The sequence below is a fragment of the Coregonus lavaretus genome, assembly GCF_964263955.1.
Source record: "Coregonus lavaretus genome assembly, contig: HAP1_SCAFFOLD_4263, whole genome shotgun sequence".
NCBI lineage: Eukaryota > Metazoa > Chordata > Actinopteri > Salmoniformes > Salmonidae > Coregonus > Coregonus lavaretus.
In genome coordinates this window covers 35,001-49,387 of record NW_028165816.1, presented here as the reverse complement: position 1 = coordinate 49,387, position 14,387 = coordinate 35,001, and the positions used below count along the sequence as shown (strand labels likewise).

Genomic DNA, 14,387 nt, shown 5'->3' with positions numbered 1-14,387 from the left:
ATTGGTCTGGGGCTGTTTTTCATGGTTCAGGATACTCCCCTTAGTTGCAGTGAAGGGAAATCTTAACGCTACAGCATACAATGACATTCTAGACGATTCTGTGCTTCCAACTTTGTGGCAACAGTTTGGGGAAGGCCCTTTCCTGTTTCAGCTTGACAATGCCCCTGTGCACAAAGTGAGGTCCATACTTAAATGGTTTGTCGAGATCGGTGTGGAAGAACTTGGCTGGCCTGCACAGTGCCATGACCTCAACCCCATCGAACACCTTTGTGATGAATTGGAACGCCTACTGCCAGCCAGGCCTAATCGCCCAACATCAGTGCCCGACCTCACTAATGCTCTTGTGGCTGAATGGAAGCAAGTCCCCGCAGCAATGTTCCAACATCTAGTGAAAAGCCTTCCCAGAAGAATGGAGGCTGTTGTAGCAGCAAAGGGGGGACCAACTCCATATTAATGCCCATGATTTTGGAATGAGATGTTCGACAAGCAGGTGTCCACATACTTTTGGTCATTTCAAAATAAAATAAAATAAAATTGTGTTTGTCACATGCGCCGAATACAACAGGTGGTAGACCTTACCGTGAAATGCTTACTTGTGGTGTATAATAACAGAATGTAATTGGAGCATGAGCATGAGTGACTGACTGACTGTGATTCTGAGACGCTGTCAGAGCATTTTGCCTCTGATACTTTCATCTCTTTCCTGCAAATTTGTGAGACATTTTAGAAAACATTTTGGAACACCCACAGTGAACAACATCATGCACACGCATGCATGCATGCAAGTACGTGGACACGCACAGACAGACACACACACACACACACACACACACACACACACACACACACACACACACACACACACACACACACACACACACACACACACAGACACTTAGATTATCCTCACTGTTGCTGTCCCTAAAATGAACCTAATGATTCAAATAAAAGTAGAAACATCATTTTGACAGGTATTCTGTAATATAGTGGTTGTGTTATGCAGGATGAGTAACATAATACAATTATTCAACTGTCATTTGTTTAGAAAATTGACAAATGTTCGCTGTCGGGCTGTAGGAAAACAACCAAGCAATTGAAGAAACTAAAGATAATCTCTACTCCTCTTCCTCCTCTTCCTCTTCTTCCTCTTCTTCCTCTTCCTCCTCTTCCTCCTCTTCTTCCTCTTCTTTCTCCTCTTCCTCATCCTCTTCCTCCTCTCCTCCTCTCCTCCTCTTCGCTTCCTCTCTTTTTTAGACCCCTCCACTAACTACATCAGACAGCTGGAGACCAAGATGAGGATATTGGAAGACGACAACAACAAGCTTTTAACGCAGGTGATGGTCACACACACACACACACACACACACACACACACACACACACACACACACACACACACACACACACACACAGTGCACCTTACTGATTTTAACATTTGAGAGTTTTCTTTTCATTATTGAATTCGTAAGCACCATAGACAAAATTGTATTTTTTATGTTTCTCCTCAACCCACCCTGTCACAACAACACGCTGTAGTCTCTCCTCAACCCACCCTGTCACAACAACACGCTGTAGTCTCTCCTCAACCCACCCTGTCACAACAACACGCTGTAGTCTCTCCTCAACCCACCCTGTCACAACAACACGCTGTAGTCTCTCCTCAACCCACCCTGTCACAACAACACGCTGTAGTCTCTCCTCAGCCCACCCTGTCACAACAACACGCTGTAGTCTCTCCTCAACCCACCCTGTCACAACAACACGCTGTAGTCTCTCCTCAACCCACCCTGTCACAACAACACGCTGTAGTCTCTCCTCAACCCACCCTGTCACAACAACACGCTGTAATCTCTCCTCAACCCACCCTGTCACAACAACACGCTGTAGTCTCTCCTCAACCCACCCTGTCACAACAACACGCTGTAGTCTCTCCTCAACCCACCCTGTCACAACAACACGCTGTAGTCTCTCCTCAACCCACCCTGTCACAACAACACGCTGTAGTCTCTCCTCAACCCACCCTGTCACAACAACACGCTGTAGTCTCTCCTCAACCCACCCTGTCACAACAACACGCTGTAGTCTCTCCTCAACCCACCCTGTCACAACAACACGCTGTAGTCTCTCCTCAACCCACCCTGTCACAACAACACGCTGTAGTCTCTCCTCAACCCACCCTGTCACAACAACACGCTGTAGTCTCTCCTCAACCCACCCTGTCACAACAACACGCTGTAGTCTCTCCTCAACCCACCCTGTCACAACAACACGCTGTAGTCTCTCCTCAACCCACCCTGTCACAACAACACGCTGTAGTCTCTCCTCAACCCACCCTGTCACAACAACACGCTGTAGTCTCTCCTCAACCCACCCTGTCACAACAACACGCTGTAGTCTCTCCTCAACCCACCCTGTCACAACAACACGCTGTAGTCTCTCCTCAACCCACCCTGTCACAACAACACGCTGTAGTCTCTCCTCAACCCACCCTGTCACAACAACACGCTGTAATCTCTCCTCAACCCACCCTGTCACAACAACACGCTGTAGTCTCTCCTCAACCCACCCTGTCACAACAACACGCTGTAATCTCTCCTCAACCCACCCTGTCACAACAACACGCTGTAGTCTCTCCTCAACCCACCCTGTCACAACAACACGCTGTAGTCTCTCCTCAACCCACCCTGTCACAACAACACGCTGTAGTCTCTCCTCAACCCACCCTGTCACAACAACACGCTGTAGTCTCTCCTCAACCCACCCTGTCACAACAACACGCTGTAGTCTCTCCTCAACCCACCCTGTCACAACAACACGCTGTAGTCTCTCCTCAACCCACCCTGTCACAACGCACCGAGCCGTACATCTGAACTGCAGAGTGCAGAATGTGTTTATCCATGTTTAATTCATGCTGGAGCTGTAAGACAGACAGTCACAGTACACAGTCCTGATGTGATGTCGCCCCCAAGGCTTAGAAGAGAGATGAGATGGAGTGGAGTTCTAAGAGAAAGTGACAGCGTCCCAAATGGCACCCTATTTAGTGCACTACTTTTGGCCAGGACCCATAGGGAATAGGGTGCCATTTGTGAAGCAGACAGAGACAGCGTTGCAGTCTTCTCTCTGGGTGACCTTCCTGTGACATGGAATTTGGGGAGACGGTAAGGGGGGAGACGGAGGCTCTTCCAGTTCACCAGGAGTTCACCTGTTACTGTTCAGGGGGAGGGGGAGAAAGGGGCTGGGGGGGGGGGGGGGGGGCAGTATAAATGTCGCCTAATTTCTAAACCGCTGTGAAATATATTTTCATTAACCAAAAAGATTGTATTTTCAGCTGTTTGAAGCTGGTGTACAAAACCGAAAAAGGAAAAGACGCAAAAACTAAACTTAAGAACGGGAAGCATAGAAATAGCGCAAATAGAACATATCTACCGCTTCTTAGACTTGTCAGATCTATAACTCACATTTCTATGTGAATTTGGTTGGGTCACCTTAAAAGTTACACATTGCACCTTTAACGTGTTGTCTTTTCATATATGTAGACCTATATGCACTTTTAAACCCATAGGTAATCAATCATAATACCTATCTCAGCATAGTCATCAGCCATATAAACATTCAATATTTTCACTTTGTTTTGTATTTTTTATCCTATAAAATCATGGTTCCCCAAATGGCGGCCCGTGGGCGTGATTTTATTTGGCCTCCCAAGTTTTCTGAGCAAAAAATAAATATATATATTTTTTTAAATTGTTGGACATAAAATACTGTGAAACCACCAGGAAATCAGCTCCAAGTGATTTACCTTTTGGAAATCTGTTCCAAAGTATTCCCACACATAATAGAGAATCTATGTGATCGTATACAAATGTAAGGCTTGAAATGATTGTTTTAATCAAATATTATATCTGTTTGGGCTTCTTGCAGTCAATTTGCAGATTTGCAAATTATTTGTCATTATGTTCCGGCCCCCTGACCATCCTCTCAAGAACACATCGGCCCGCGGCTCAATCTAGTTGAAGATCTCTGCTTTAAATTGTGTGGCTCGATACACTGAAGCGCTGTATGCTATGCTATTATATAAGGTTCAGTTCACGTCAGTGCGAGCACCGTAGCGATAAACCAATTCAAGCATCGTCTTTGAAGACATTAAAGCGATTAAATATATTGTAATTTTTTTTCACTTATTTTCCCAGTGATCTTCCTTCAAATTATTATGTAGGCAACGTGTGTGGGCTGGAACCACTGACACAAAACCTTTATCATTGGGGCAATTAATAAGTAGGTCTAAAATTGGCCTCCAGTACCCTTTACATAAGGACACCTAATATTAACTTTTCTTTAGAAACGTTTTGGTAAGATAATAATGTATATCTCTCCTTTGTGATCATCACAGCACCTGTCATAAAGCACCTGTCTAATATCCTCCTACATAGCAAGACATAGTGATTGGTTGCTCAAAATATGTTGCCATGTGTTATGTGTTAAATATCTTTCTGTGTCAGTTTACTTTGTTTTACAATGACCTATGACCTTGGTGTCACACAAAACAACTGGTCACCCATCCTCTCATAACATCTCTTGTTCCCCACATTCAGCCCTGTAGCAGATATAGTTTATCACAGATACAGATAAATAAGGTAACTCTCCAACTCTAACTCCATGGTGGTCTTTAACTGCTATTCCTTTCTCTGGTGATGGGCCTTTCACACCTGTCAGTTTACATACAGTTGAAGTCGGAAGTTTACATACACTTAGGTTGGGGTCATTAAAACTTGTTTTTCAACCACTCCACACATTTCTTGTTAACAAACTATAGTTTTGGCAAGTCGGTTAGGACATCTACTTTGTGCATGACACAAGTAATTTTTCCAACAATTGTTTTCAGACAGATTATTTCACTGTATCACAATTCCAGTGGGTCAGAAGTTTACATACACTAAGTTGACTGTGCCTTTAAACAGTTTGGAAAATTTCAGAAAATGATGTCATAGCTTTAGAAGCTTCTGATAGGTTAATTGACATCATTGTAGTCAATTGGAGGTGTACCTGTGGATGTATTTCAAGGACTACCTTCAAACGCAGTGCCTCTTTGCTTGACATCATGGGAAAATCAAAAGAAATCAGCCAAGACCTCAAAGAAAAATGGAGGACCTCCACAAGTCTGGTTCATCCTTGGGAGCAATTTCCAAACGCCTGAAGGTACTACGTTCATCTGTACAAACAATAGTACGTAAGTATAAACACCATGGGACCACGCAGCCGTCATACCGCTCAGGAAGGAGACGCGTTCTGTCTCCTAGAGATGAACGTACTTTGGTGCGAAAAGTGCAAATCAATCCCAGAACAACATCAAAGGACCTTGTGAAGATGCTGGAGGAAACCAGTACAAAAATATCTATATCCATAGTAAAACGAGTCCTATATCAACATAACCTGAAAGGCTGCTCACAAGGAAGAAGCCACTGCTCCAAAACCGCCATAAAAAAGCCAGACTACGGTTTGCAACTGCACATGGGGACAAAGATCGTACTTTTTGGAGAAATGTCCTCTGGTCTGATGAAACAAATATAGAACTGTTTGGCCATAATGACCATCGTTATGTTTGGAGGAAAAAGGGGGTTGCTTGCAAGCTGAAGAACACCATCCCAACCATGAAGCACGGGGGTGGCAGCATCACGCTGTGAGGGTGCTTTGCTGCAGGAGGGACTGGTGCACTTCACAAAATAGATGGCATCATGAGGAAGGAAAATTATGTGGATATATTGATCAGTCAGGAAGTTAAAGCTTGGTCGCAAATGGGTCTTCCAAATGGACAATGACCCCAAACATACTTCCAAAGTTGTGGCAAAATGGCTTAAGGACAACAAAGTCAAGGTATTGGAGTGGCCATCACAAAGCCCTGACCTCAATCCTATAGAAAATTTGTGGGCAGAACTGAAAAAGCGTGTGCGAGCAAGGAGGCCTACAAACCTGACTCAGTTACACCAGCTCTGTTAGGAGGAATGGGCCAAAATTCACCCAACTTATTGTGGGAAGCTTGTGGAAGGCTACCCAAAACGTTTGACCCAAGTTAAACAATTTAAAGGCAATGCTACCGAATACTAATTGAGTGTATGTAAACTTCTGACCCACTGGGAATGTGATGAAAGAAATAAAAGCTTAAATAAATAATTCTCTCTACTATTATTCTGACATTTCACATTCTTAAAATAAAGTGGGGATCCTAACTGACCTAAGACAGGATTTTTTTTTACTATTAAATGTCAGGAATTGTGAAAAAACGGAGTTTAAAAGTAATTGGCTAAGGTGTATGTAAACTTCCGACTTCAACTGTATTGGCGTGATGTCCAGCCAAATCACTATCAGACGCTATAGCATGCAAGCTAATTATACTATGCTCTTGGTGGCTCTTTTGGTGTGTGGTACGTATTGTACAGAGGCCTGGGAGGTGAGTGCTATGCTACAGTGTGTTGTGAAGCATGAATAACACAGCAGAACGCTTGTCCCGGCCTGTAGGGCCGTCTGGTGGGTGAATAATTGATCTCTCTATTGGGGCGACACATCGAACGCAGGTAGAGAACAAGACATCATTAATGCATGGCTGACAACTGGTGTATGTAACCAAGAAAATTAACATGTCCTGAAAGTTTTATGAATGTCCTCTTGTTGGTCTGTTGTTGATGATGTCGAGGAGTTTTAGCTTTCTATGAAAAAAGTAGTCTCACTTTTTGGACAGACGTACAGAAATGTTAGACTTTGAGTCTAGCTCTCGAGGAACCAACGCACTATCTGCTAAAATTGTGAAATAGACCCAAATTAATTATTTGAAATTTGCGACTGGCACACGAAAACGTCCAATTTTCTGTGAGTATTACACGATTGTCATCTCAACGCATTTTGTGCGTATTACACGATTTTCTTTCTTCATAACGCATTTGTGTGCATTACACTAATTCCAATTTGTTGTGGTTAATGTTAGCTAGGCGGCTAATGTTAGCTAAGCTAGCTAGATGGGGGTTAAGGTTAGGATTAGGGGTTAAGGTTAAGTAACATGCTAGCTAAGTAGTCCCGTGTGGCCATTTGGTAGAGCATGGCACTAGGGTTGTGGGTTCATTTCCCATGGGGGACCAGTACGAACAAATATGAAAATGTATGCACTCACTACAGTAAGTCGCTCTGGATAAGAGCGTCTGCTAAATGACAAAACATATACAAAATGTAAAATGTAGTTAAAATGTGCACTATGCAGAAATCACTCTGCCATTTCCTGGTTGCTAAGATTCTAATAGTTCACCTAATTTCAGTTTATGTGACAAAACAAGCAGTCATTGTGTAGAGAATCATTGTATCATCTAAACTGCTGTGAAATATATTTTCCATAACCACAAATATTGTATTTTCAGCTGTTTGAAGCTGGTGTACAAAACCAAAAGTAAAAGACACAAATACTAAACTTAAGAACGGGAAGCATAGAAATAGCGCACAGAACAGATCTACCACTTCTTAGACTTGCTTTCAATGAGAATGAAAGATCTATAACTCACATTTCTGTGTGAATTTGGTCGGGTCACCCAAAAAGTTATATATTGTAGCTTTAAAGGGTTAAGGTTAGGGTTAGGCGGTAGGTTAAAGGGTTAAGGTTAGTGGAAGAGTTAGCTAAGTAGTTGCAAAGTAGCTGAAAAGTAGTAAGTAGGTGCAAAGTTGCTAATTAGATAAAATGCAAAAGTTGTCTCCTATCGTTTCTGTGATTGAAATTCACTGTATACAAAATTGTGTTCTGCAAAAAATAATGTTTTTGTATGCCTGTCAATAATTCCCAATAAGCAATTTGTGTCTATTTTACAATAATCTGTGATACTGGGTCAGTTCTGTAGAGATATTTCCTCCTTCCCTGTTCTGTGGAGATATTTCCTACTTGTTCTGTGGAGATATTTCCTAACGTCCCAGTCTTGTGAAGGTAAAGCAAAAGTTGATTGTGAAGGAAACAATAAGAGCTTTAGAATGGGAATGTTGACCCACCTAACTGGCTTTAGAATGGGAATGTTGACCCACCTAACTGGCTTTAGAATGGAATGTTGACCCTCCTAACTGGCTTTAGAATGGAATGTTGACCCTCCTAACTGGCTTTAGAATGGGAATGTTGACCCACCTAACTGGCTTTAGAATGGGAATGTTGACCCACCTAACTGGCTTTAGAATGGAATGTTGACCCTCCTAACTGGCTTTAGAATGGAATGTTGACCCTCCTAACTGGCTTTAGAATGGAATGTTGACCCTCCTAACTGGCTTTACAATGGAATGTTGACCCACCTAACTGGCTTTAGAATGGAATGTTGACCCTCCTAACTGGCTTTAGAATGGGAATGTTGACCCACCTAACTGGCTTTAGAATGGGAATGTTGACACACCTAACTGGCTTTAGAATGGAATGTTGACCCACCTAACTGGCTTTAGAATGGAATGTTGACCCACCTAACTGGCTTTAGAATGGAATGTTGACCCTCCTAACTGGCTTTAGAATGGAATGTTGACCCTCCTAACTGGCTTTAGAATGGAATGTTGACCCTCCTAACTGGCTTTAGAATGGGAATGTTGACCCACCTAACTGGCTTTAGAATGGAATGTTGACCCTCATAACTGGCTTTAGAATGGAATGTTGACCCTCCTAACTGGCTTTAGAATGGAATGTTGACCCTCCTAACTGGCTTTAGAATGGGAATGTTGACACACCTAACTGGCTTTAGAATGGAATGTTGACCCTCCTAACTGGCTTGATTGTGTGGTTTACACTTTCAACTTTGTAAAGAAGGATTATGTGGTTTGCTTGACACAACAGTGGAAAGACCTAGACACAATAGACAGAAGTCAGCACACACCTATTTAGCATACACATGTACAAAAACACTGCCTTGAAAAGTACTTCAAAAGTACTTCAGTGACTTCTGTCTACTTGAGTATTGAGGTGTGTTATTATAACAGTCCCCTTGTTCACTGTCCTACTGCGCATGGTCCACTTTAGACAGACCAGTGTGGTGTTACTCTGGCTGAGTCGGCCTGAGTAGTTCAACAGTCTTTAGACAGACCAGTGTGGTGTTACTCTGGCTGAGTCGGCCTGAGTAGTTCAACAGTCTTTAGACAGACCAGTGTGGTGTTACTCTGGCTGAGTCGGCCTGAGTAGTTCAACAGTATTTAGACAGACCAGGACTGCATCCTGTCCTAGTGTGTCGTGGTCACCTGTTCCACTGCGCCCCCTCATTATCAAAACTCAGACAGGATGATGCGTGACTCCCGGCCTTCCAGTCACCTCTCAGGACATTGTGATGGATGGCAAACAGGGCTGTTGCCATGAGGAGATGCCAGCCTGTCTTACAGACCAATGGTGTATAGTTCTGTTTGTCTCTACCAGCAGCATAAGATGCAGAAGTGGAAGTTGGGAAGTATGTTTTATTAACTAAAGCATAATACCAAGGAGTTTAAGCCGGGGAAAGACGTGGGATTCTTGGCTGAGGCTGGAAGCAGCGACTGAGGCTCTGTTTTCATTGGGAGCCAAGGGAGGGGTAAAGAAGTGAGGAGGAGGGGTGTGATGTGATGGTGAAATGGTTAAAGACCGATGGGGGGAATGCTGGAGGAGTAAAGGGGAGGATGGAAGAAGAGAAAGGAGGGAATGCCAGAGGAGTGATGGGATGTGGGGAATGTGAAGGAGAGTGAGCCAGAGGTGCGGTAATGGAATGCTAATTGTATCTCTGGAACGCATGTCGTTGTGGGAGAAGGCTGTGTTCTGCATTCAGTCCCCTGACACCCAGGAGCGCCAGATGCGACACACACACACACCGCTCACTGTGTTATTTATAGCTAGGTTCACAAGGTTCTTCCAGCCGTCACGTGACCACACACACAACGTGCTGGACGTGCGTGACTCGGGAAATGTCATAAGGAACGTTGGCGATTCTACTGTACCTTCCTACAGACAGACACACAGACAGACAGACAGATGGGTGGCTAATTAGAACCCTCAGGGACCTGTGCTCTTTATGAACATGAGAGAATACTCAGAGGACTCTACATAGAGGACAGCATTTCAGAATATTTCCATATTAGACATTTTGGCCTTCTATCCCTGTGCACAACAGTGTGTTGGCAGGGTCTGGGGGCTGTGATGTGGGTCTGGGGGCTGTGATGTGGGTCTGGGGGCTGTGATGTGGGTCTAGGGGCTGTGATGTGGGTCTGGGGGCTGTGATGTGGGTCTAGGGGCTGTGATGTGGGTCTAGGGGCTGTGATGTGGGTCTAGGGGCTGTGATGTGGGTCTGGGGGCTGTGATGTGGGTCTAGGGGCTGTGATGTGGGTCTAGGGGCTGTGATGTGGGTCTAGGGGCTGTGATGTGGGTCTGGGGGCTGTGATGTGGGTATTGAACAGTGTGTTGGCAGGGTCTGGGGGCTGTGATGTGGGTATTGAACAGTGTGTTGGCAGGGTCTGGGGGCTGTGATGTGTGTCTGGGCGCTGTGATGTGGGTCTGGGGGCTTGGATGTGGGTCTAGGGGCTGTGATGTGGGTCTGGGGGCTGTGATGTGGGTCTGGGGGCTGTGATGTGGGTCTGGGGGCTGTGATGTGGGTATTGAACAGTGTGTTGGCAGGGTCTGGGGGCTGTGATGTGAGTATTGAACAGTGTGGGATAACCTCTCCCTCTCTCTGTCTCCCCAGCAGCAGTGTAACCCAGGGGACCTGCGTGTCCTGAGGAAGGGGATGACCCTGTACCACTCTGAGTCTCAGCTGTCATCCCTGCCACAACGCCAGGATGCACTGTACAACGTGAGAACACACACCTGTAAAAACACATCTACCCACTGCTGTTCTTACAGCCATCCTCTGCATGTCTTTCTCCCACTGTCTCTCTAACACATCTACACCACCCAGTTTAAACCACGGACTCACCAGGCCTTTAGGCTTCCGTCTCCCCAGAGCCTTTTTCAACTGAATCATGTGGAATGAAATTAATTATCCACTCTGACCCCTGACTTCTAACCTCTCTCCTCTACCAGAGGAGACAGACCGGCTGGTAAATGTTTTCTGACTGCCAGAGTAGAGAGCTTCGGCAGCACATATACTAAAATTGGATCGATACAGAGAAGATTAGCAAGGCCCCTGTGAAAGGATGACGCGCAAATCCAAGAGGCCAGACCTCACTTTGCCATCCCCCTGATGACCTCACTCTACAGAATCTCTACAACCCAGTACACAGGCCCTACATACTGCCAGACCTAAGACCCAGTACACAGGCCCTACATACTGCCAGACCTAAGACCCAGTACACAGGCCCTACATACTGCCAGACCTAAGACCCAGTACACAGGCCCTACATACTGCCAGACCTAAGACCCAGTACACAGGCCCTACATACTGCCAGACCTAAGACCCAGTACACAGGCCCTACATACTGCCAGACCTAAGACCCAGTACACAGGCCCTACATACTGCCAGACCTAAGACCCAGTACACAGGCCCTACATACTGCCAGACCTAAGACCCAGTACACAGGCCCTACATACTGCCAGACCTAAGACCCAGTACACAGGCGCTACATACTGCCAGACCTAAGACCCAGTACACAGGCCCTACATACAGCCGTAGCACAGAAAGCATGCTGTACAGGCCCAGCACGCGCTGCACAGCTTTAGAGGTCAATCTCCTACTTAGGAGTGTCCTAGTCATGACCTTTGACCCATGCGTCTCTCCCAGGTGAGACAGGAGCAGGGCACACAGCCTAAAGAGAGGGAAGCAGGAGTTTACTAACCGCCTCACTCTCTCCTCTGTGGGACCGTGTGCCAGTGCACTGACTTCAGAGGCCATTACATACTGAAACCTCATACTTCCATGAAAAAGAGATTACCATAGAACTATATGTTATATTATAAACTGGGTGGTTCGAGCTCTAAATGCTGATTGGCTGAAAGCCGTGGTATATCTAATTACATTGGTGACCAGTTTATAATAGCAATAAGGCACCTCAGAGGTTTGTGGTATATGGCCAATATACCACAGCTAAGGGCTGTATCCAGGCGCTCCGCGTTGCGTAGTGCATAAGAACCGCCCTTAGCCGTGGTATATTGGCAATATACCACACCCCCTCAGGCCTTATTGCCTTATTCTACCTCTATTGAGATGACTTGCCTTGTTAGAAAAGGGATGAATAAATACAACACACATTTACATGACCACGCCTTCAGTTCAAAATGTCATATCCTCAGATTTACAGACCACAGTGTACAGTAAACGTCTTCCACCGGTGACGGTATATTTATTGGATTAGAAAGTCTTTCATTTCCTGCATCTTGTTTGTCATGACGTCTCCATAGAGACCATCTCATTATGGTCTGTACTGTGATTGATTGGCTGGCTTCTGATGTGTTCATCCAAGTGTAAGAGATGGCCTAAGTGGAACAGAGAGCGAGAGATGGAAAGAGAGAGAGAGAGAGTTAGTGAGAGGGATGGAGATGTAGGAGAGAAAGAGTGACAGAGATGGAGAGAGAGAGCTGGAGGAGAGAGAGAGAGAGAGAGAGAGTCATATGATGCTGAACTTCCTGTTCTCTCTGTTCCAACCAACAACCGTTCTCTCGATGCGGACTGTTAGTTAGTTAATAGGATGGCTTCTTCTCCCATCATCATCATGGTTTTATATTTAGTTGGTGGCCCTCCTCTGCTCTGTTCTCTCTTGTTCACACTGGGATCATTCTGCCCCACTTCCACTTTCAGGTCACGTATTGTGTGTGTGTGTGTGTAAGCGTGCGTGCAAGCGTGTGTGTTTTAGTTAGACAACACTGCCTTCATTTCATTTACACCGACACTAGATAGTCCTCTCCTACTCCTCGTTTTAACACTGTACCCCATAGTTTCTGACAGTGTGTTAACCAATGGACCATAGTTTCTGACAGTGTGTTAACCAATGGACCATAGTTTCTGACAGTGTGTTAACCAATGGACCATAGTTTCTGACAGTGTGTTAACCAATGGACCATGGTTTCTGACAGTGTGTTAACCAATGGACCATGGTTTCTGACAGTGTGTTAACCAATGGACCATAGTTTCTGACAGTGTGTTAACCAATGGACCATAGTTTCTGACAGTGTGTTTTTCTCTCCCCGTACTGGAAGACCTAAAACAGGCTGATTATGCAGGGAACTGAGCCAGGACTCAACATCCATATGAATAGTAAACACTGCCTGGAGCTGTGTGTTTCTCTGCACTGTCCAAAACCTTTACTTATACAGAACCCCTACCCAGCGAGGAATAGAACCAATATCTGGCCCAGCACAGCAGTTCTGATAACACATCTCACACGGTGGGTTTCACCTAAAAAACAGGGAAGGAAAAAGGGAACGTTAGCAATATTTTACTTTTGTGGTTAGGCCTTATCTATATAGGAAGTAAGTAACTTCAGGAAATTACATTGATGGAAGTTACAATCTATCTGCAATATTAAAGCTGATCTACCCCCTAATAAAAAATTAAAATAAAATTTGTAAAAAATTCTGGCAATTACAAATAGTTTAGAATAGAGGGCACGAATGGTCGTCGCCCCACCAGACTAACTCAATATTTCTCCTCTCTCAGGGCACGGTTGGTCGCCTCCCCACCAGTGAGTCAACCCCGGTAACAGGCTACCTGTCCTGTGTTCAGAAACCAGAGGCTGTGGTCCACGCTATGAAGGTACGGCAACTTGACATCATCTCTCACACAGACCTAGGTTCAAATACATGTGTATGTATTGTAGGGCGGCAGGTAGCTTAGTGGTTAAGAGCGTTGTGCCAGTAACCGAAAGGTCGCTGGTTCTAATCCCCTGGCCGACTAGGTGAAAAATCTGTCGATGTACCCTTGAGCAAGGTACTTAACCCTAATTGCTCATGTAAGTTGCTCTGGATAAGAGCGTCTGCTAAATGAGTAAAATGTATTTATGGATCTGGTTTTTTAAATACTTTTTTCTGTGTATTTGAGTATTTTCCAATACACAACCCAAAACAAGTACTTTTATTTGAGCATTCAATGTAAAAAACCAATTAGTCGACCAAATTGTATTTAAGAGGAATTTCAAATACTCTTTTCAAATACCTGGGTTAAATGCATTGGGAGTGTATTTGAGTAATTGTATTTGAAAATGTATTTCCAAATACATTACAATTTTCAACTACTTGTCTCTTCAAATGAACTATACCTGAATACTTTCATATACATACTTACGAATGTACAGTGAGGGAAAAAAGTATTTGATCCCCTGCTGATTTTGTACGTTTGCCCACTGACAAAGAAATGATCAGTCTATAATTTTAATGGTAGGTTTATTTGAACAGTGAGAGACAGAATAACAACAAAAAAATCCAGAAAAACACATGTCAAAAATGT

General features: G+C 44.5%; 1 protein-coding gene across 1 annotated transcript in view; it reads left to right on the top strand.

The window, feature by feature from the left end:
• Positions 1 to 775: 775 nt before the first annotated feature.
• LOC311115453 (coiled-coil domain-containing protein 85C-B-like) overlaps positions 776 to 14,387 on the top strand; it is a gene marked incomplete at its 5' end in the record, with an annotated part of 23,036 nt that continues 9,424 nt past the window's right edge. The window contains 5 exons of the mRNA XM_084190632.1: positions 776 to 785; positions 1,255 to 1,334; positions 4,593 to 4,634; positions 10,695 to 10,802; positions 13,602 to 13,697. Coding sequence (XP_084046758.1) covers positions 776 to 785; positions 1,255 to 1,334; positions 4,593 to 4,634; positions 10,695 to 10,802; positions 13,602 to 13,697 — 336 coding nt within the window. The remainder of the gene's footprint in view (positions 786 to 1,254; positions 1,335 to 4,592; positions 4,635 to 10,694; positions 10,803 to 13,601; positions 13,698 to 14,387) is intronic.